Consider the following 25,350-nt stretch of genomic DNA (forward strand, 5'->3'; position numbering starts at 1 on the left):
TCACTGAGACGGCTATGACTACAAGACTGATTAATCATTACATCTATCAACCTTCACATCACCCATTGTTTGGAAAGGGATCAGAATTTTATGTTAAGACTTTATCTTTCAATTTTCCATTCAGTGGGGTCTGTGGATTGTTATATCAATCTCACTTGAGGTTAACATAATTTTGTGTCTATTTTCCTGATACATACCCAAACCTGAAGACTTTTACAATGGGCAGACAACAAATATCTCACGAAACCTAACAGCTTGCATTTGTCACATATATATTATATGAGATGTATAACTAGAAACTGTGTCACATACCTGGATTATAAATACTAGGCTAGGACGGATAACCCGGATACCCAGGATCGGTGGATAATGAGTTGGACCTGGGTACCTCGTCATTTCTACACCAAAAATATTTGCCCTTCTGACTGTGTTTGTTTCTTTGATTAATTAACCTAAAATCATCCAATAACATTTGTCTGCATTTCAGAAATATAACCAGATATTCCAACACAATGATTTATAGCATGTTCAGGTAGAGGTATTAATTGCATACAATGTATGTGTGTTACTCTCTGGACGAGTCATAGACACCTTCAGTCAGTGAGGAATATCATTTTATATAACTCAACAGAAATTATCGTATGACAAATTATCTATGGTTACATGAAAAATTGATGGTTCTTTAACTTCTGGAGGTGGGCATAAACTATAACACAGATGCAGACATTTATCAAGGTTTGGGAATAACATGGCACGATTATTACATTATTTTACTGAAAGTTAATTTTTTTCTACTTCATATTTTCTCAAATTCATTTGTATCTTAAAGCTGTATTCACTGCATTAATGTAAAAAAAAAGGCACAAAGTCTCTTCCTCAGTGCTGATTTTAACATCAGTGAAATCAGTTATCCAAGGACACAATATAAATTTTCACCCTAGCACCATGAACCATGTAATTCCAGTTGGTGACTATCTACTGAACATTTTTGGTGGGTTTTTCATGTACAGCAAAGAAACCAGCTCTGTAATAATGTTATGAAAAGACCACAGAATGCCTACAAAATGCTTACATAAGGCCAGAGCAATTTTATTTCTTGCTTTATGGATTTTTGTCCTCAGAAAACCTAAATGCAGGAGGGGAAAAAAAAAAATAAACAAAACAAAAAAAAAAACCCAGAGTAGTATTGCTTTTAAACATGGAAATTATTTTATTTTTGGCAATTCCTTGGAGTGAAGGTAAGTCAAAAAAAAAATCACAATAAAAACATTATGATTTTATTTATTTCACCAGGAAAATGAACCTTATTTTGTTTGTTTTTTTAATATTGAAAAAAATATGACAATCAGGATCCGTAAAACGGGAATAACAATTGGTCTGCCCATATGAAAGAATATTGTGAAACCAAATTGTCTGTCTCACAGTCCGACCCTGTAATGTCAAGCCCTAAATGAAGCAAGTCTACATTTCCTCAGGTTCTGAATTTTCCATCTCAATGTTGCTCCTTTTCAAACTGAATAAGACTATTTGTTACAATCAAAATTATCTATATTAGGAGATAAAGCATTAGTCTAGCACCCCCAAAGTAGAAAAATTATTGGATGATAAAAACATAGAGTTATGTGTTGATTTATGAAAATGGCAAGGGTTAGCAGTGTTCAACATCAACCCTGAAAGGCAAGAGGTTCTTGTCACAGTCTCAACAGTGAAAAGACCTGACATTTAGATTCATGGACTACAGAAGCAAATCTCAAGGATCCAAGGCACCCTCTAAACCTCACCCACTGAATAATATCCATCTGTACTTGACTACATCCCTTTAAAATCTGAACAAGACTTTGGTGACCAGGGCCTAGATTTCCGAAGCTCACTTAGCACTAAGATAGTTGTAAATGCCATACATTAACATTAACTTACAACTATCTTAGCGCTAAGAGAGCTTCGAAAATTTAGGATAGGATATTAATTGCAGTTACCATATCCAGGATCTGTCCACTTGTTATCATCAGCTGTTTTACAAGCTACCACTAAAGGAACCTGTCAACTTGAAAATCTATGAGTGAGTGAGTGTGTGTGTGAGTTTAGTTTTACGCCGCACACAGCAATATTACAGCTATATGGCGGAGGTCTGTAAATAATCGAGTCTGGACCAAACAATCCAGTGATCAACAACATCAGCATCGATCTGTGCAATTGGGAACCGATGACATGTGTCAACCAAGTCAGCGAGCCTGACCACCCGATCCCGTTAGTCGCCTCTTACAACAAGCTGAGTCACCTTTTATGGCAAGCATGGGTTGCTGAAGGCCTATTCTATCCCGGGACCTTCACGGGTCTGAAAATCTATGATAACAACATACATGTAAAAATATTAGCAAAACCCAATTTTTTGTCAATACATACCCGGTACCTCAAAAAAGTACACTTTCTTCAGCTGACTGTGAGTGTGAAGCGGACTGTTTTCAAAGTGTTTTTGTCTGGCTAACTTAAGACATTAGTTATAGTACTGCAGGTTTTCAAAAAAAGCTTTACTCTTTATTTAGAAATGTAGAAGTCAGCAGTATTCTTAAACAAGCATGTTGAAAAAGAAGTCCTTATCAAAATCATGATATTAAACTCTAACATTTTGGTAAGTGACTGCCTCCAGATTCAGTTACCATTGGAGGGTACAAAAAGAATTATCAGAATTATATAAGGTATATAAAGGATTTGCAGCAACATCCTAACCCTACATGATTTGAAATGGAGAATGAACGCTACTCACATATCGATGACAGTGACCTGGTCCCACCCGTAATGCCTTGCCTTATACTGCTAATCTGTCAAATGTTACTGTCACATTCCCAATACATGCTGGTGGAATTGGTGGATTTATGGATTGACTATCAAAATACATACAGCATCAATGGGTGTGTCATCAAAGAGAGCTGTCGCAAATTAAATACACCAGTAGACAAATTAATCTTAAAAAACTATCAGAATAAATTAGAATAATTGAATATTAATATGGGAAGAAAGCTGACTTAGCATGTTTGACTTGTTTATTCCACCAGAGTAACACTGCAATACAGATGCGATCATGGTTATAAAGGCATTTCATGCTTTCAGTGCATGAACACATTATATTTGCTGGTTGAAATGAAACAGACATGCCATTTCAGTATGAATCAAGAGATAATAAGTAAACTCCAGCCATTCAATTGGATCCACTACACTTTTTAAATGATTATTAAGAATTTCTGCCATCTGGCTGCTGTTTCAAAATCATGTAGTACAAAACCAATAGAACTTCATAGAGATTTGTTCCATTCAGCGTAAACACTTCCTCCAAAATTGTAATAGTGAAACCAATGATATGGCTCAAATAATTATTATATCATGTCCTTAGATTAATTATTCATTGTCATATTGTGATTAACTTTACATTGTGTTTATGAGTATACTTTAAATTATTTTTTCTCATAAGAATTGTATTGGCTCTATGAATGCAAGACAAATTCATAAAGTTTACGTTATCCTTTATCACGTTGTATACGGGCAATTGTTACTGCTACAAGAAGTTGAAAGCTTCAAAGTTAACACATATTTAAAGAGAAACAACATAATCAACTTGCAGATTATGTCCATGTATATTAACTGTGGCATACAACAATCTTTTCTCATTACAACATTACATGATCTTTATGGCTTCAGATAATATTTTTCTAATTTTTTATCTCAAAATACCAAAACAATTTTCAAAACTGAAATATATCACCTTAGCAAGTTCATTTTTACTCCAAAATACAAAAATATCAAAACTGAAATTCCTCACCTCAGCAAGTTCAGGACCACTTGTTGTCATCTTTATGCTACCATTGGCCACACACATAGCACAGCTTTACTTAAAAGGACATCATAAATCAATCCTATACTAATTGTAATTAGATCGGTCCATAAATAATCAAGGAGACAATTTCAATATGAACCTAGATAATCTGTGACAGGATGGGTTCAGTAGGATCAATAACAGTGCTGGTGTATTACATGTACATGGTTACAGATTCAGAAATATGACCAGCAATGTGAACACACACATTACACAGTCAGGGTCTGCCACTGTCTGAGATAGGCTGAAAGATTTATCCTTAGCATCAAAGGCACCCATTTCACTACATGATAAGTGAGTTTAGTTTTAAGCCATGCTCAGTAATATTCCGTTTAATAATAGGGGCACTAGTCTGTACATAATCAAGACAATCCAGTGATCAACAGCACCACCAGATCCCATTAGACGCCCCTATGACAAACAACAACACTGTCATTCCATGATTTATGGAAACAAGCACACCATCTATAAATAGCATTCAGCATTGTTATAATCCGCTGCATAAAGCCTGTGCCAGAGACATAAAATTTCAAGTCTCTGTTTAGTTAGAGGTGACAGCTCATCCATCTCACTGTGATTACAATATAAGTCAAATCCTTTCCTTTACTGTAAGGTCAAAGAGCTTACCTTTTCCTTCATAACAAGTAAAGTATCTACCTTTACTGCAACGTCAAAGAGCTTACCCATTCCTTCATGACAAGCAAAGTACATACCTTTATTGTAACGTCAAAGAGCTTATCCTTTCCTTCACAACAAGTTTGATACCTACCTTTACTATAACATCAGAGAGCTTACTCTTTCCTTCATAACAACCAAAGTACCTACCATTACTGCAACGTCATACAGCTTACCCTTTCCTTCATGACAATTATAGTACCTACCTGTACTGCAACGTCAGAGAGCATACCCTTTCCTTCATGACAAGCGAAGTACCTACCTTTACAGCAACGTCAAAGACCTTACCCTTTCCTTCATGACAAACAAAGTACCTACCTTTACTGCAACGTCAAAGACCTTACCCTTTCCTTCATGACAAGCAAAGTACCTACCTTTACAGCAACGTCAAAGACCTTACCCTTTCCTTCATGACAAGCGAAGTACCTACCTTTACAGCAACGTCAAAGACCTTACCCTTTCCTTCATGACAAGCGAAGTACCTACCTTTACTGCAACGTCAGAGAGCATACCCTTTCCTTCATGACAAGCAAAGTACCTACCTTTACAGCAACGTCAAAGAACTTACTCTTTCCTTCATGACAAGTAACGTACCTACCGTTACAGCAACGTCAAAGAGCTTACCCTTACCTTCATAACAATTAAAGTACCTACCTTTGCTGTAATGACATGGGGTACAGGAGTCCTTCATGTTTTTGGAACTCTGGTCTGTTCCCATTTGGCTGCTGATGCAAAATTCTGTCAGGAATGCACTCTGTAAGCAGAAGACCCAGATTCAGTGTTTAAAACTATCTCACAGCAGAAGTTAAAAGTGATCTCTTTAACCTCTGCCTGTCAAAGAGCGCAAAATGCCCCAACTTTTCGTGAACGCCTGTTGTCACCACTTCTTGACACAGCTTCATAAACACATGTTCATTTTATCATCATATTGTATTGCATCTTGTGCTGTCAATCACTGGATCATCAGGTCCATACCCAATCGTTTACAGACCAAGTTGTAAAGCAGTAAAACTAACTTCTTTGAGTGGCATTTTAAAAGCTGTAAGTACAAGACAAATGAGCACAAACTTTATGCTAACAACGTCTTTCATTGGATGAGTGCGACCTTTTGATACAAATTCATGTAATAAAAGAAGTTGTTATCCATGAACATGGCTGTATAGATGTCCTAGTGCCAAATGCACAGTCACAGAAACACATGCTCGTGATTTGCACAAAACACACAATTGTACAATGGTTTCTGCTTTAAGCACAGATATCTGTGGGGAGTTTTTTCTTGTTTTTCTTCATGGATTAGGTTCTGAAATTGTACCATCACAGCACAGATTATACCTTCACAGCATTGACTGTACCTTCACAGCATTGACAGTACCTTCACACCATTCACAGCACAGATTGTACCTTCACAGGATAGACTGTTGCTCAAATGATCTGTTTCGTATTGTCCACATTTGATTATTTACAGATTGTCCTCACTCAGGTGGAAAGATGCTAAGTGCATTACAAAACAATTAATTAAAACCCTCTTGGGACAGGAAAACATTGGATACAGAACATTTGTACTGCACAATAATCTATTATACAGTCAAATGACAATGGCATTATCTTATTACCCACTAGTGAACTCTCTGCAAACTGAATTTCCTCAAGCTTAACTGTACAGAGAGTTCATAACAATTAGCAGACAACAGCGAAGTAGGATGAAGTGTTTTCTAATATTACCTCTGATTTTTCAAAATTCAGCCTGAAGTCTACCATCAATGAGAAAACCATTTCAAAAATAAGTTCCAGTTTCAGGTTACATCATATCTACATCTTTAATAATTTCTCTGAATAGGATATTAAAATAAGCATTGTCACTAAGGTGACATAAATTAAAAAGAAATGAAAGTGAAGGTCGTAATGTAAGATGAAGTGAAATGTCAACAAAGGCATTACTCTAAAACTCTCTTGATATCTTGCACTGTAGTTGTTCAAACACAAAAATATTTTGAAGAGTCACTTAGACCTTGACCAGTGTATGAAACTCCTAAATAAGTCACAGTGACCTTGAAAATTAACTGAAGGTCACCCAAACAGATGAGGCCCTGCACCTTCCCTTGATAAAGCTTGGTGCTGAATGTGAAGAAAACACAGTGAACGTTTTTTTACATATCTTGCTAACAAGCTTAACATGCAGCTTACATGTTAAAATATTCAAAGTGTCATCAGGACCTTGAAAATTAACTAAAGGTCACCCAAATCTACTGGGCCCTACACTTTTTCTAGATAAAGCTTGGTGTTGAATATGAACAAAATACAGTAAACAGTTCTTGAGATATCTCGCTGACAAGCTTAACATGCAGCTTACAAGCTGAAATCTTCAAAGTGTTGTCGTGACCTTGAAAATTTACTGAAGGTCACCATAACTGACTGGGCCCTGCAACTTCCCTAGATAAAGCTTGGTGTTGAATATGAAAAACATAGTCCAGTGAACAGTTCTTGAGACATCTCGTTGAGATGAAGGTCAAGGTGGCCAAACCTGACTGAAACCTTTCTTTTACTGTGATAAACCTAGATACCAAATATGAAAAGAATCTAGTCAACGGTTCTTAAAGGGGCACTGATGCGGAGCAATTTCCGTGGACTGGTGTAAACTTTTGTTATTGTTTTTCTCCCGTGAGTACCCGGATGATATCCCAGAATTCGTGACTGGTTCGTGACCTCTGATGCGCAGTCCGTAAGCGCAATTGATAGTTTAATTATAGACAGATCAACTGAGGTGAAGTCATTTGTACTTCATTATAAATGTATTAGGAAAACAAATGAAACACGTTGAAGGTTAATCATCTGCCAGTGGTAGAAATGGTAAAAAACTATTAGGACGGAAAAATAACGAAGCCAATGTACGTCTCTATATTTTGTCTCATAACCCTAATTAGTTTATTGTCATATTTGTATGATTCTGAAAATTAATAAAAGAACACACGATTTGCTTATACTCATAGTAAATTTCTAACATAACAGCAACATTTATACATTGTATAGATTGCCAATGTGGATCCTATTTCACACACATACGCGATCTAGTGTGTGTTTTCTGTCATACAGATTCTGCTGAATGCTACAACAAATAAATTAAAACAAAATGCAAATAATGAATGTAAAACAGACTAATTTTATAGCAACAATGTCAGGCTACTACCTTGTTCAGGAATGTATCCATCAATATCCACGTAAAAGAAATCGTATTCCATTCATCTGCAGCTGGTAAATAATCCTGCTCTGTGTCGCGTGTCTTACAACTGTCTCATTTGTGAAAAAGTAACACATCGTTTCACGTTTTTCGTTGGTGAAAACCAGATAAACCTCTCATTGGTCTCCCAAGATAGCACACCTGGCAACTAATTGTATGATGTCACACTTTACGACAGGGTGTAGTCAACACACTGCCTTTTGACAAATCCGCTAGAAGATAAAAGTAATTAATCAATCAGTGTGTTATCGGTTAATCCTTTGATCGATGTTTGTTTTTGTAACTCAGCTGATAAACCCTCTTGCATCACTTACATGCACATATTACATAACATACAATACATTTGCCATTACAGACCTTAATTTATAATGTTGAGTATTTACTCCAGACAGGAGAAATGCCAAATGGGAACCTTTGTTGAGTAACCGAAGTGGTGTTGCTACTAATTATACCTGTTATAAATTCATGAATTGACCATCAAGAGAATGATGACAAATAACACGTGTAGGTTTACACCATCAAACCCGAGTTACAGAAAGGAAGATGTAATCTCTGTGTCGCATGCAGCTTGAAAACACTTATTGGCCGAAACTGTTTTGAGGATACCAACGGAATTTCGTTACATAAGGAATACACACAGGCATTTGCTGTGTACTTTGGTAAATAGGTGAAATAAGTTTTTTTTTACGAAAGACAATTTTCAGATTTCTCTACCAAAGGCAAAGTCATCATTTTTTTTGTTTACGAATTCAAATAAATCAACTGTGTGTTTTATTATCATAAATAATAAACCATTGTAGCTACTATAGCTACCAAAATTTACGTATGCTATTTGCTATCACAGCTGAACCAACACTCAAAACTACCTATAAATATAAAGCTTTGCAATCTGAAACAAATGACTTGCTACGTGCCGGTAGACATCATATTTGCATGTGACATGATCAAATATCGAGGTTAAAAACACAGAAATAGGATCAAATTGGATCAGTAAGTATACCATTCAAGCATCCGAAAAGAACTACACTGCTGGGATATATGGTTACGATCAGACAAGGAATATCATGGATATTTTAAACAAAGGGCATGTGATGGGCATCCGGCCTCCTGACTGTTTAGGTGAAGAAATTCTGCTAATATGGACAGGAGCCCAGTTCCTTTGTCCGTCATGGTCGAAGGAGTGGGCGCTGACCAATTTGCGGTCTGCTTTTGTAATTAGACCGTTGGCGAGAAGCATTATTCGCTCCGCATCAGTGCCCCTTTAAGATATTCCAATCCATACTTATGTATGGACAGACGGAACCTAATACTATATCCCCGCTTTGCGCTAAATGTGCAGCAGGGGATAATTACACTTGTAACAAAGTAATAAATATATCATTTCACTGAATGTAACATTAATATGCACCGATGAAAGACGTCTGGTTATATGACAGTAAGAGCTTACAGAAAACCTTCATTCATCAGAGCAATATTTTTAAAATTTGGGTTGTCTGGAACCCATTGAAACAACAAGTTTCTGATACGCAGTCACAGATGTAACATCCAAAGGATCTAAAAAATGTATTTGGAAGTTCGGAAATTAGGAAATTTTCAGTGCAAATTTATGTCAGATAAGATGTATGCCTGTGGACATGTGGGTGGTTTTTGTGGCGGTGGACATAGTAAATAGTAATTGTCCAAATCTGAATCGAAGTACACGGGTTAAAAAAACCCCACTGCCTGACGCCCGGGACAAATCAGTTTTTATTTTGGGCAGTCAAATAATGGTATATATGGTCCATGGGCTACTGGATAATTTCTGCTTCCAGTTTCAAACTGCAAATAAACTTGGATTTCATGTCATATCTTCATCAAATTTCACAGATAGCAAAGCAGAGTTGTCTTTCGTTGTTATTTATCACTTCTCATTAAATAGTCCACTTAACATTAACATCAAAAACCATGTTCATTTTCATTCTTTCATAATTACGTTATCATATTTATGTCATAAAAATCAGTGCAAGAGGAAAATTAGTCAGGATAAGTAACTTCTTAAAGTCACTTGCCATTTGGCAAGTGGCTCTTAACAAACTTTGCAAACCACTGAAAGTAGTTGCTAAATGGTAAATATGTACAATATATTTGTTATTAATTTTCACTTAAGTCACTTCTCATGCTACAAGTTTCACACTCTTGTGTACACTGATAAATTGCAAATGTATGTATATACAATATATACAATCTGACTTATGTGTCAACACACAACCCCAGGAATCCGGAACTTTTTCATATCATAAGACAAAATGTTCAAATCTTTAATGCTGATATTAAAATGAATCGAATTATGGCAAATGTAACTATGATAAAAAGTAAATGCCAAACCCATAACTTGAAACACATATTGACACATGCCAAATTCGACTCATGTATTAAACCTACAGAATTCAGTGTCTCAAAATGTAAACGGGGAACTTGTGGAACTTGTGAGTATATACTTGAAAGCTCATGTATTAAATTCAAAAACAGGAGACATATGTTTCATGTACGATCTAACATGGACTGCTTTGCAAAACATTATTTTTGTTATTATATGCCTAGGGTGTCATGAAGAATATATTGGACAAAAGGAGTGCTTGAGGGACAGCATGCGCGTCCATAAAGAGCAGATTAAGGATCCCAAAACCAGGTGCATCCCCTTAAGCGCTCACATCAACAAATGCGCAGCAGGAAAGGAAATGAAATTTAAAATATTCACTTTTTACAAGATGAACAGTGCTGATGCCATGCTGCGTAAAACTAAAGAAAACTTTTTCATAAAAGAACTGTGTCCATCGTTAAATCAGTAACGCAATGTTCTGGAATTATACTTGTTTTTCTTATGCTTCTATTGTATTACTGTCAATGTTAAAGCCACCAATGTGACGTCATGGTAACGCCGCGTCATAACATTTGTATACAGTTGTATTGTGACATCAAGACAAAAGTGATGTCATAATGGTCTGTTTAACTGAAATCACTTCTCCCTGAAGATACACGATTAAAACATGTAGGAGAAGATGCGTGCTGTTATTATTTCGGAAACTACTTCTTATATATCTACAACTGTACGCCCGGAATTCTCATTACTTTCTTTATATACACATATATATGTTTTCAATACATCTTATACTCTTGCCCAAATGTCATAATATACTATTTTGAAAGATATCTCACAATCAGGGGTTACAAGAATATTATATGAAACTTAGCTGGACAGTAAAATACCTCTAAAATAATCTCAATTTTTATCACTTAAAAGATCCCTTTTTTTTGCCTCAATCTCCTTCAGGAAAACAGTCAAATGCATATTCTTTGATCTTTCCATATATTACACAAGGTATTGTTTCCAAACAGGGTCATGTTATGTACTACTGTCAGGAAATGCATATGAACGAAGTGAGGACGTGTTGAAGGTATCATATACCATCTCCGGATGTCTAGTCTGGCTATTAAGATCTCCATAATGCCAAGAAGCCCACCTGGAACCGCTTGTCATTTGCATTGCGCATGGTTTTTGCTCAAAACATATTATCAATTCCAGAATGAACTATTTCTTTGTACAGCTGTTACAAATTTGGCTGTTGATAATATATATTTATAAATACATATTTTAATCCCAAATGCAAACATAATTTGAGTCAGCAGCTTTATAAAAAGTCTAGTAACAACCTCTCTGTCTGCCAGCAGCCTTCATACTGACATAAGTCATAGCTAACAGATGTTCAAATTGTTACTGTGCAATTGCACCTGTGCATTATTACTGGCTTTTATGCTGACACATGCTCGGTCAGAACCACCCCCATAAACTCAACAAAATGTCAGTATAGTATTAGGCCTTGATACCATGTCTCAAAAAGCATGGAACCTTAAAGACCATAGAATTTCACCATTTAAGTTTTTGGAGTGAGTGAGTTTAGTTTTATGCTGCTTTTAGCAATATTCCAGCAACATCATAGTGGGTGATATCAGCAATGGGTTTCAGACATTATAACTGAGTGGGCAATCGAACCCAGGTCCTCTGGCATGAAGAACAAACACATTAACCAGTAGGCTGCTTCACTGCCCTTCAAAGTTGATTAAATCCACAAAATTTCCAAAAGATCAGTACAAGGTATCACATGTTGATGTCCTCTGAGACACGTAAAGATTCAGGTAAGAACTGATCTTCAGCAACCCTTGCTTGTGGTAAGAGGTGACTAATGGGATCGGGTCGGTCTAGACCAGACTAGCTGACCTGGCTAACATAGGTCATTGTATCCCAACTGCATAGCATCATGCTGCTACTTTTGATCACTGTATTGCCTGCTCGTAACACTGGAATATTGTGGTATAAAACTAAATTCACTCACATACTGTGTTTTACAACGGTAATAAATATTTTAATAACATTAGTACCATAACCATAATTGTGAATCAGTTAAGAAAGTCGGTTTCAAATTTATAGCTTTTGATCGCAGAAGACATGACAGGTTACAATTGTCAGAGGAGTGTGTGGCCTAGTCTACCAGTTGTTCAACTTTCATGCCTGTGGAAAGCTGCTGTGGCTGAGTGGGTTAGATGGCTGACTGCTGCCAAATAGGTGCCAGAGTGTTGGTTCGAAACAAGGATGGAACTCAAACTTGGTTCGAAACAAGGATGGAACTCAAACTAACAAAAATACTAGAATCTATACTGTACCTAATTACAGAGTTAAGAAGAGTGAGTGAGTGAGTGAGTTTAGTTTTACGCCACACTCAGCAATATTCCAGCTATATGGCAGAAGTCTGTAAATAATCAAGTCTGGACCAGACAATTCAGTGATCAACAACATGAGCATCAATCTGCGCAATTGGGAACTGATGACATGTGTCAACCAAGTCAGTGAGCCTGACCACCCGATCCTGTTAGTCAACTCTTACGACAAGCTGAGTCGCCTTTCAAGGCAAGCATGGGTTGCTGAAGGCCTATTCTACTGCGGGAACTTCATGAGTAGAGTTAAGAAGATTATACATTTATAACATAATGTTGCTTAAAGTGACCCACTGACATTTATGCAATAGCCAAGGCGAGTTAGGGTGCTGTCAAATAACGGACCATGATAATGGTGATCTGAGCTCGTCAGACAAAGGGAAGCAACAATGAAAAAAGGGATTTATCCCTAACAAAGATAACAGTGAGTTGCATGCAGCAATATTCCAGCAATATAGTGATGGTCTGTACATTATCAAGAGTGGACCAAACAATCCAGTGATCAACATCATGAGCACTGATCTGCACAAATGGGAACCGATGACATGTCAACCCAGTCCGCAAGCCTGACCACGCATCCCATTACTTGCCACTTACAACAATCATGGGTTACTGAAGGCCAGTATTCTAACATGGACCTTCCTGGGTATTTATTCCCATGTCTGTTTACGCATGAGTAATGGCACTTTATGAGCAGTAACTATATTTTGTATACTCAATAATTTAAAGTATTGAGTACTTATCCTTATTGAGTAATTAAGATTTCTATTTATATAATTATATATGCTTCTCAATAGACCTAAGTTTTCAGTAATTCTTACATTTCCAAATAGTTGGCAGCCATTTTTAAATACTCAACATGGAAGACATGTGATGACTACAGTAAACTCCTGACAGTGGCTAAGGCTATAACAGTATACTGTAGAACAGACGATATTTCTTAAGCAGTATGACAATTTATTCAACTCTGTAGCTGCACCTGTTAAATCTGTGTAGGCGCAGGTCATATCACAATCACCCATTGTGATAAGTGCAAGTTGATAAATAGCAACACGCTATCTGGTACGTTAATAATTTCTGTCAATACATACACATATAAACATGTATTATGAATGATTATCACATGCCCTCATGTACTTGTAATGCTTGCAATGCTTTTAACAATTTTGTATATTTTAGCATCTTCGTGTCTAGTAGGCCCATGCTGGCTGGGTGTTGTATATTTTTAATATCACTGTTCTTAATCATTTCATGTGATTTTCATGTACATGCACTGGAAACCTGAATAAACTATCTTTCTCTCTATATATGTATATGTAGGCATCTCTTACTATTTGCTAACGCTGTTATAGAGTGCCTCCATGAATTGAGTAAAGTATACAGGGTATTAGAGACCTACTACGTTTTAAGTGATTCTTATGCATTTTTTTTGTACTCCCAATTTTGTAACTGAGTAAATATGATTTTAAAAGAGTAAAATATGCAAATAAGCGCCTAATTGGGAGATCTGTAACAATGAAATGTACTTAGACATTAAAGCATGTCTGTAACTCCACAGTTGAACACTGTTCATCTGTAGGAATGGATTCAGGACAGCGGAGACTAGAACCTAGGATTAGCTTGCAGTAATGACAGCATCCCCACTGGACTTGCATGTTCTGTGTACAGTAATTTATCGCTGGATACCCATGCCATATAAGTATTGATATTGATTGATTGATTGAATGATTGATGTGGATGTGGCATGAAGAATTCAGGAAATCTGACCACCAATCAATAAGGTATACCAAGGGAATCCAGTTCTCATCTTCCCTTAACTGTCCGATGTACTTCTCATGATCAGTTTCTCCAAGGCTTCTCAATTGGCCTACAGTTGTCCACAGTATGCAACTGGTTCTCTGTCAAATGACTAGTCAGCTGCTGCTATTTTATGCCAGGACTCTTTCACATTTAAGTTGGCCCCCATTACCATGTATAGAGAATATCTTCGTTCCATATCAAGGTGCTACCATCCACTTTCCTTTGGTCTAAATATTGTAATTAGAGATTGTTAATTTATTAGTGACAGTGGGGGCACCATAACCTCCAATTTTGAAAGACCTGTCCTTCATTACTTAAATGAGTCCTTGAGAATATTGATTTTCATATGTTTGGTATCTTTTGAATTGGATTGCTGTGCCTTAGTTGAGTTTTGTTCACTGGCAACAAACTGCATCCCACTTTGACAAATGAACATTCTGCAACCCAGCTTGCTTGTATGATAATAACACATGGATCAATACATTGTTATGGCATTGACTTTCCCCATGATGAAAATTGGTTTGGGATGAAAATCAAAGAATTAATTTATTCTAGACTTACCTTCCCACTACATATTGATCATTATTTTGTTCAAGTGTTTGCCACTAATATGGCCCCACTGTTAAGAGGAATGAAACATGACATATTTATTAGTTTTTATCTTTTGGTCACACAGAAGATTACCTTATGTGTAATGCAGTTTCTTGTCATGGTCACTTTTCGGAAGCTGAAAATTATTTCAGGAATATAGTAGATTTGAATATACAGATGCAGACGCATATATCCACTATCAGTATCAGTGTGTATTGCATCTGGAATGGGTCCAAATTTTCTACCGAGTACTCAATCCATATTTCCCTACCCCACCCTGATACATGTTATGTTAATTTCTGATATCAAATGTGTAAGAAATGTTCATGTTCACATATTTGAAAAGTGGTCAAAGTGCCAGAGGTGACCCAGAAGAAAATGTCAAGGTCATCAGAATCGACTTCTGTCTGCACAATCCCCAATGAAGGCTGTCATCAAATTAGAAGACACTGGGTACAACAGTACATAAGATATTGCATTCACAAAAGTTTTGATAAGTTGTCAGTGTCGTTGTGATCGTCAAAGTAAGGGCAAGGGCTTTCATATTGAGTATCTGTGTACTCCTCCAATGGAGCCTGTCATCAAATATGAACACACTGGGCAGGGATTGGGAAAGGCAGGGACCATGGGCCATTTTGCACATTAGTTATACAAAATGGCCCATTAAAATTTTGAAGTTTACTATTGATACCAGGGCAGTGGCCCATTCTGAATTCAGAAAATGGATAACAATCCCGAACACGGACCATCGTCAAAGTTCTCTATTCCAATCCCTGATTGGGTACAATAGTTCATGAAACATCGCAGTTACAAGATTTGGGACATACCTACAGACACTGCTTAATACAACGAAGGTTTACCAAAGCAGTTACCTTCCCCATCAAGATTCAACACTGTGCAGTTGGGTAAGAATGAAAATCAACAAATTAATTTGTTCTAGCCTTATCTTCCCACCATATACTGATCAATCATTTTGTTCAGGTGAACACCTAGGATGATGACAGGTTTACCAAAGAAGGCTTCATCTCAGGGGGTCAGTCCTTGATCATCAGACAGTGTCTACTCACTTTGTACCTTAAGCTCCCTATCAGTCACTAACTGAATATTTCATGCTGCTTCCCACCTCCCAGACTGACTGAAGGACAAACAAGTCAGAGCACTGATTGGTACAGTCTAGGAGACTGAGGATCCTTCCCTGAGTGATTGGATGTGTATAATGACATTAAACAACTGCATGGTCATACATAATATTTACACCGAGTGAGGGCATCAACTTCATCAAGACCAGACAAGTTGTGCAACTGGCATGGCCATATCTGCTGCAGTTAGTAAGCAGATGCGGATGGTGTATATTCTGTTTATCATGACAGTAAGAAAACTTCACTCTCACCACTCAACTGACTAATCATTGATCCTGAGGTATGTATAATGATAAGCACAATCCAGGAATGTCTGCATATTGTTTCTAGTTAGGGAAATAACCGGCACTGTCAACAAGACTAAGTGCTTCAGCTCTGGCAGCAAACATACTATCAGCACAAGGCAGAGGCTTATACTACTGGGCTATCATGCCCCTTGAATGCCCTCGCCCACTCTTGCACGAACATGACACCTGTCACATTCCATGTTTGAAAACATTTTGATACATCTGTCAAATCAATTTTGTAACAATTAGTATGTACAGCAGTCAGTAGTAGGAGTGAGTGGATTAAATTAATATTTCCTAAAGTATTTACCGTTTTTGAATTTAATTACGCATATCCAGTAACACAAAAATATGGTGACATAACTACTATGACGTCATCTTAAATTCCCCAATGTCTAGTGATATTGATTTTATTATTGACCTGGCTGCAAGTCCTGAAGTAATTTGTCAAATCACTTTTGGTGGATATGTGCAGACCCCTTGCACTAGCATTGTGTTCCCTTCCACCTTGTATTTGCAATACTGGTGACATTCATATTAATGACGCCTGTTTCACCTCCCATCAAGGACACCTGCCTTTTCACTTCTGGATCTCAGTTACCACCCGTACTCCTGCATGTTTCATCCATGACCTAGCTGGTATTTTGTATTGATCGGGAACTAGTGCCCAGCCACTGCCATCCCCAGTCACAAAGGAACAGGGGCAGACAGGTTACTGAGTGAATATAACCTCTGTGGCCACAGATGGACCCGCTGAAAATACATTCTCATGCATGATGCCAACCCTAAATTGAAAGTAAGCAAGTCCTGAGCCCTGCAGGTGCATGTTGGGGGTGAGCATGAGAGGGGCCTCGGCCCCTTTTGACGGTGGGGGTCTGGGCAGGCCTCCCTTATGAACATTGTTAAATTTAGCCTGAAATATGCAATTTCTGGGCATACTTAAACATACTCAAATAAAAATATTTAGATGGCTATCGAATAAAATTCTTTCAAACATTCTAAATTTATAAACATACTTGTATTTTTTTTTTTTTAAATTTTCTAAAGAGTTTTTTATAGACAAATCAGAGAGTGGATTTTGGGACTGAAAATCAGGATTACTCCTCCAAAATTGGAGGGGTTGGCAAGTATGTGATGAACTCTCATCCGGGATGTCAGAGAGCCTGCCAAGCCAAATAATCGTATAATCTCTTTGATGAAGTGTTTGGACCTGGTTCTCTATGTTGCTGTGTATATGTCAACACCCTGGTGATGTGCATAGTGATCAATGAGTAAAGAAACAGATGTTTCCATTGTTTGCTCATATTGCTTGAAAGCTCTTCTTTCCAGAAAACTGATGAGAATCTTATTGTCTGTGATCGACCACTCCCCTGGACTGCACTGTCAATGTGAGTGCCCTAGACAGTGACGGAAGTGTCACTGTACAGGTGATGCCCTGGAGTGGGAAATACAAGAGGGATACAAAGGATAACATTTAGAATGGATTCCTGGACTTATAAACCAAAGCCCTATTTTTTGAGAGTTCTCCAATTTATTAATAGAACTTGACAGAATTTTGGTGAAAGTACATGATAGTCTTTGGTGACCATTTTCCATTGATGATTATGCACACATCTTGCAATTGGGTTCTTCTGGACTGACAATACCAGACAGTGGTAACCTTTGATGGAATCTGGTTCTCCTCTGGTTTTTTAAAATGGGAACAAGCCCTTTGACCAATATAACCAAATATAAAGAAGCTTTCATCCATAAAAACTCTTGTTTCCAGTATGACCAAGCTGCTAACGTGGATCATTGTGAATGTTCTTGCAAAAGGTACAGCTCATCCTGGGCATGCATGGTTCCTGCACAATTTACATTTGGGACATAGATCATCAGTGATCTGAACTCGAACATAAAAGACGGATAGCTTATACCAACAATATGTTTTAAGTTATTATCAACAAGAACATCTCATTCTATTATATCCCATATGCTACTAGTTGCATAACGTCTACGCACTGTAGTTCTACACGACTAAGCATTGTATAAAAGTAAGGGAGAAAATGAGTTTAGTTTTATTCCGCTTTTAGTAATATTCCAGCAATATCATGGTGTGGACACCAGAAATGGGCTTCACACATTGTACCCATGTGAGGAATCAAACCCTGATCTTCCACAAATGTTTTAACAACTAGGCTAACTCACTAACCCATTGTATAAACGAATGGAAAGACAAACTCATGGTGATTACAAACACATATGCAATGACTGTGCTTCATATCGGGTTTGCTTTATCTAGTAACTAGAGTCGATTTGTAACTTTGATACATGGGGGCATAGTCATAAAGATAGGGTCGCCATGTAGATCGAAATATATGGTATCAAGCAGACAGTCTTGAAGACTACAGTGCAACATTTCCATACTTAGCAATGATTTGATTAAAATATTTTTACAGTGACTTCACAACATACAGGATAGAAGATCAGTTTTCCCACCACTGTATGTGTAGAAGTTCCGACCTGAGGATAGAGTTCACCTTTAACAGATAACCGATTGGCAGTGACGAGGATATCTGTTCAAAATCTACAGATTTTATTAAGTGATGACAGTCAAACAGGAGGATACAGTTAGATCTAATACAGGTAGGACATTTATCATCGTCAGTATCATCAGGGTAAATGTTCTGATGAAACCCTGGATTTGGTTTGTTTGCAGTGCGACTCAGATTTTGTGCAAATCGTACAGGTAAATTGAGAGGTCCAAAACTTTAAAAAATATACACGAAAGAACTCCTTCTACCCCTTTCAGAGAACCTCTGCACGCTTAGACAGTTTAAAAAGCAAAAGCAAGTTGTGATTGGTTCGCTCAACTTCCCGTCCGGCAAAGGGAGGTAACAAATTTACAGAGCCATAGATGCATCCAGGGTATAGTGGAGACTTACTGGAACATATAGCCTGGAGATATCGAGGATGGACACTTATAAGAATTATTGACTTTACACATAAACCCATATTCAAACAAACCCAGGTTTTCAGACATCACTACCCCACCGTCTCCAGTATTTTAGACGACAACATGGGAAAGAAGTTTGTCAGCCACACAAAAAACTGAAACGACTGTCAAGACTGAAATAGATTTTATTGGAATCAGGATTAGAGACGATTAACTTTTCATGACAGACATTATCAACACCTTCACAGCAGACATTTTGATTGAAAACGGCGTGTCTATGTATTTGTTCTCTGCATGTAAGTCTGTAAACGAGAATAAGCAGTTCTCGCTCAAAGTCTGGAGCCAAAAATCAATACTTAATTCACATACTTCAGTGAGTGTCTGCACTTTGATTTAGAAGTGTTGGGGTGAGCCTGGAAAGAGTGTGATCAGTCTTATTCCGGCAGGAACAATTGGGAAGTTCCTGTTGTGTGATCAAATGGTTTTGGATTCGACACCAGTCTCGCATTTCAGATTCATCAAACAGAAATAACTTTTGCATAATGAAGGTACAGAAGCTCACCTTCAAACTGGTTCAAGTCTCCATAATGATGATGTTACTTTTTAGATTTGTACAAATATGAGAAAGCATGATTAATTGCTTGGTCATTTAGTCACTGCAACCAATTTTCAAGTTTTACATTAATTCACAAGCATGTTGGGTTTAACAGCACTTGGAGCAGTATTCCAATTACACAGAGTCAGCCATATTTGGAATAAAGTCTCAGGGGCTGGCATGACCATGTATTCACTGTTAATGTGTAACGTGCAGGAATTACATATTAATGATGACATTTACTGAGGCACAGAATCAACACAGAATCAACACAGAATCAGTGCTGCCCATTGCCATTTCTCAGTTTCTCACTTCTACATGAACATGAACAGACAGACAGTTTAGTGTTTAGAAATCAGAGGTCTAATGGCTCATCATACAGGTACTGTGTGAGTTAGTGAGTTGGATTTCATGCTTAAATCAATATTTAAGCAACATCATGGTGGATGAACACCAGAAATGGGCTTCACATATAGAACCCATGTTGGGAATCAATCCTGGTGTGATGGGTGAATGTATTGAAAACTAGGCTACCCTAATGCCCTTATACAGCTACTGTTTGCAGTAGATAATATATATTGACACCTGTCTAGAATAAGATTTTTTATTGTAAGACAAAAACATGTTATGAAAAACACTCTAAAGTGGTTGAAACATTGTATCTGGAAAAAGTGCCTCAATTTATCATTAATAATAAAGTATAATGTTCAAATTCATATGGCTGCTAAAACTCAACTGTTGCCCAAAGGCACAAGTCTGCACTTCATGCACGATTGACTGAAAGTCATTGATTTGCTGTATGTGACCTGGAAGTTCATTCCTGGGGACTTGACCTGCATTAGCAAAACTCCTGTCAAGAAAGGATGATGTTTGAGTTTGGGGCATAGTTAGCTGCTAGGAAGTGGACCATTGTCTGGTTGATACTGTGTGATATGTTCTTGGAGGTAACATGGAGCTTGACCATGGTGGAATATAAATACGAACATTTCAACAGTTCTCTGTTGAATCAGAAGTCAGTGCAACTGTTGCAAGATTGGCACCACATGTTTATATTAATGGCATAATGACATGTGTACCTTTATGGTAGACACTCGTGATAAGAAATACTGACCCTAACATTTTGATTTTTCACAAGTACCTTAATCCCTGTAAACAGGTGTACTTTCAATACATGTGGTGGTAATAATCTCTGTACTGAGCACTTTATGAAAAGAGAGCCATGGGCTACAAGAAGAGTGAGTGAGTGAGTGAGTGAGTGAATGAATGAGTGAGTGAGCATGGTCTTACACTACATTCAGCAATATTCCAGCAATATCACAGCAGGTGACACCTGAAATGGGCCTTACACATTGTACCCGTGCCGGGACTGGAACCCATGACAAGCAAACGCTTTAAGCACTAGACTACCCCACTGCTCTGGTTACAGAGATACCAACCCTATTTTGGGCCAGGGTGTAATACTGAAGGTCAAAAAGAGGTAATTCAGATCTAAATTGGCTAATACTTGTCTGCTGGTCATTTCGACATGGTACATATTTTCAGAAATGGAAGATTCTGGACAGAAACACATGGGCCCAATCATTATGAACCTCCATTCATCAAAAATCGTTGGTGATGTGACAGAAAATATTGTAATTCCTTATACTGAAATGAGTGTGATGCTAAGAGTAAGTGTAAGGCCATTTCTGAACCCCTGCACTGGTGTGTTACAAAATACTTCTCTGTAAAATTGCATCCACTTTATTGATTTTTGTAAAACGAGCAGAAAAGCATAATTTTCACAGATTAAGTGTAATGGTGTAAACTGATGGTCAAAATCGCAATAATTATGCCCAAAGCGTAAGGAATGGCATCGCTGTGGCTACGAGAAGAAAGATAGATGCAATAAGATGAAACAGTACTAGGAAATACATTTGTTTTATGTAGAAATCAACAGCAAAAGAGCCATACCATATGGCCGGTTCAAACATATATACTAAGAACCGGTGAAAATCTGAGTAAGAATTGGTCTTCAGTAACCCATGCTTGTTGTTGGAAGCAACTAATGGGATCAGGGGGTCAGGCTCGCCGACTTGGTTGACACATATCATTGTATCTCAGTTGTGTAGATCCATGCTCATGCTGTTGATCACTGAGCAGCATGTCTGGGCGAGACAATTTACAAACCACTGCCCTGTTGTTGGAATATTGCTGCATGTGGCGTTACCCAACAAACAAATACATACACTACATACAAGCAATTTCAAAACACAACTTTCTTTCATATTACTATGATCAATCTCTCTTGCCATAACACATTACTGGTAATAGCATGAAAATATGACATTCACTACTGCAACATACACTGACAAAATCAAGCTACAGTAAGTGATAGGAGGTAAATGTTAAATGGAAGATTTCCATAATTTGCAGGGTACTCTTTACTCTTCAACAATATTCCAGGCACAATATTTAAGTCTGTGAATAATGAAACCAAACAGTCATAATAGTCTATTTAAATGAGCTACACAGAAACTCTATTCACGTTTGAGAACCTGATAAGACTACCAGTGGGGTGCATTAATTATGGCGCATGTAACATATTCTTGTAATTTGCAGGGGACTTGAATATTACATTTGGTTAAGCTTGAAACACATAATTTTGAATGGCTCTGAACTAGAATCTGTACAGTTTTTCTGAAAGATTTAATTTTGAAGTCAAATTAAGCAAAGTAATTAGTCACTGTGTTAAATACTTGAATCTGGGAGGAAAAACCTCCTCAAGCACTTACAATTTATTAACTAACTAGAACTTTTCAACAACATATTTAAAAAACATTTTCGCAATGTTTGAATTATCGGAAAGAGTCTCAGTAGTCCATTTCCGAGATCCAAGGTGAATCAACCATGAAGTGCAACACATTATATTTTGGATTACACTTTCTAAATAAAGTTGGACGTTTCAATGAGAAAAATATCAGCCTGACAGATCACAACCTGCTCGACCAAGCTCTACTCTTCAAATGTCAGTGAGCATGTATGTTCATGTGACACAGAAGGTTGTTCAGATATATTATGCAATGTGTAAAAAATTGCTTTTTGGCAACTTCTGTCAGTGACCGATAATAAGTGACATCCAAACTGTAGGTATCATCCACATCATGAAACCTTGTGTCCAAGACATTACGAGGGACCAATGATAAACTGTGAGTAATCCCTGTGAGGGCAACACAATATCATAGATGCCTAAAATATAATGTCAGTGTGAATGTACAAAAATTAAAGTGTATGACTGGCACGAGGACTGCGTATTGGCAAGCAGTATATATATTGCGACGCATATTGCGATACATATTGAAATGCTAGTATGTACAGGAACTTCAAAGTGAATGACACTATTTGTGCATGTCAATTCAATTTTCTACAGTCCCTCAACATATGTGTTATGGTTCTGATAACAGAAAGCTAAGTCAGGGATTCTACTTTCTTTCTGAAACATATATAGTATTACAGTATGTTGTTTTGTCATTGAATTACAAGGAAATTATTTGTGAATGAAAGTGTGTAGTTTAATTTAAACCATAAAGATAATCCCAAAGCATCATTTATGTGGAACAGTTCCTTACCCAATATATTGGTTTTCATAAAAATGATATTGCACTACATATAGTTAGAAAAGTGCATTGTAGTATTCTGGTAATACCCTGCAGTCCATACTGGCAGAGTGTTGCAATAATTCATAATACATTGAAGTTTGAGTGTCACTATGGACTGAGTTGTCAACGCTCCAAATGGTTGTTGTGGGATGCAAGACTAATTGGATAAAAAAAACCCTTATAAATGCACTATTTATTCAAAGAATAATTCCATGTCACTCAGCTGATTATTTGCATCAAGTACACACAATGGCATTCAGACATACTGTACTTTACTGTGATCTGCAAACTAAACAAACAAGTCTCTGGATAATTAATGACTATTTGAAGGACATATGACTGAATGTTGACAGTGACAAGTTATATAGGACACTACAGTTGTAATTGCTACATCCCGGGAACAAGCTATTTTTCTATGACAAGTCAACATGGGATTGGTTTATATGAAGTAATTATACACTAAATGGTTAGGGAAGAGTTACCTTCCCTTGTCATACCTTCTTCTGCCTATATGCAGTCATCCCTCACAATAATGCTCTTCGCAATAACACAATTTCAGCTAAACCACAAGGTTTTCTGTAGCTCCCATTGAAAAATAAAACCTTTTCCCCAGCTATCACATATCTTCATGTCATTGGAAATGTCACAACATGCGAATTTGTTGACAGGCTAAGGTTAGTCACCTTTTACAGTTGCGAAATTCTGTGTGGATTGTAATAAGTGTTTCTTGTACATATCCTCATATTATTAGTTTCAAGATTCTTTATAAACCTTTGTTTTTTTCTTGATTAATTACATGGACAGTGGAACATCATGCTAATACAATACAGCTTTACCGAAGAGATATGCCATCTGCAATGCAGATATGATGTGATGCACCAAACCATGTTACGGCACGAGTGAACACTGCATGTATTGTGTTGGTTAAGTGATGAGATGGATTTATCACTTGTTAGAACAACATTTCAGTTACATCATAGCGTGTGAACCTGATGTGGGATAGAGTGATGTTTGGTTGAATTAATGAGAATGGATATGGCTCTGTAAGTCTAGGTTTGAACCCACAATCATACAGAGTTTTCTGAGATGCCTATGGAAAGCAACTCTACAGCATGACTGGGACGCAAGTGTAGCAATGGAAGTAATTCAGTAAACAGAAACACAGTTTGAGACAATCCCAACACATGGCTTCTGAATTGACAGACTTTAGTAAAAATTATCCCACAGGGGTTAAAAAGTTCCATCACCCGACGCTAGGGACAAGTCAGTTTTTATTTCAGGCAATCAAATAATGGTACCTTACTTGCCCACAGACAACTAGATAATTTCCACTTGTGGTTTCAAACTGCAAATAATCTTGGATTTCATTTCATATCTGCTCATAATGAAGCAATTCATGTTAATAATAAAGTAGATAAGCGCTGATAATAAAGTAGAGCCAGTAGAGAATGAAATTATCACTCTTCGATAAATAGTCCAATAAATATTAACATCACGTATTGTGTCATAAAATCAGGGCAAGAGGAAAATTAGTCAGGACAAGTTACTTTCTTGAAGTCACTTGGCCTGTGAACTTGAACCCCTGCCCGATCATCAAGAGATTAGTATCTGACAATGCACACTGTATACACAGATCTAATGACCACAGACATGAAACAATTAAATGATTTATCTATAACCTGACCATTAAGAAGAGATCCTGTCTGACCACCACGCCCACAACCAGGATTTATGTCCAGGATTTGCATTAATATTCAAGAAGTATGTAGAGTATAACCAATGCCTTAACAAAGAGCAACAGTTCCAGCAATAGATCAATGACAGCAAGCATGTCCACACAT

The 25,350-nt window shown here is 37.2% G+C and overlaps 1 protein-coding gene across 2 annotated transcripts in view; it reads right to left on the reverse strand.

Annotated features, from left to right (window-relative positions):
• Positions 1-25,350, reverse strand: part of LOC137258359 (b(0,+)-type amino acid transporter 1-like) — a 115,390-nt gene that overhangs the window by 52,506 nt on the left and 37,534 nt on the right. For both annotated transcript variants that reach the window (XM_067796012.1, XM_067796011.1), the window contains exon 2: positions 5,198-5,297. In XM_067796012.1, the coding sequence (XP_067652113.1) occupies positions 5,198-5,261 (64 nt within the window). In that variant the 5' untranslated portion in view covers positions 5,262-5,297. The remainder of the gene's footprint in view (positions 1-5,197; positions 5,298-25,350) is intronic.

Source organism: Haliotis asinina, chromosome 12 (assembly GCF_037392515.1).
Source record: "Haliotis asinina isolate JCU_RB_2024 chromosome 12, JCU_Hal_asi_v2, whole genome shotgun sequence".
NCBI classification, from domain to species: domain Eukaryota; kingdom Metazoa; phylum Mollusca; class Gastropoda; order Lepetellida; family Haliotidae; genus Haliotis; species Haliotis asinina.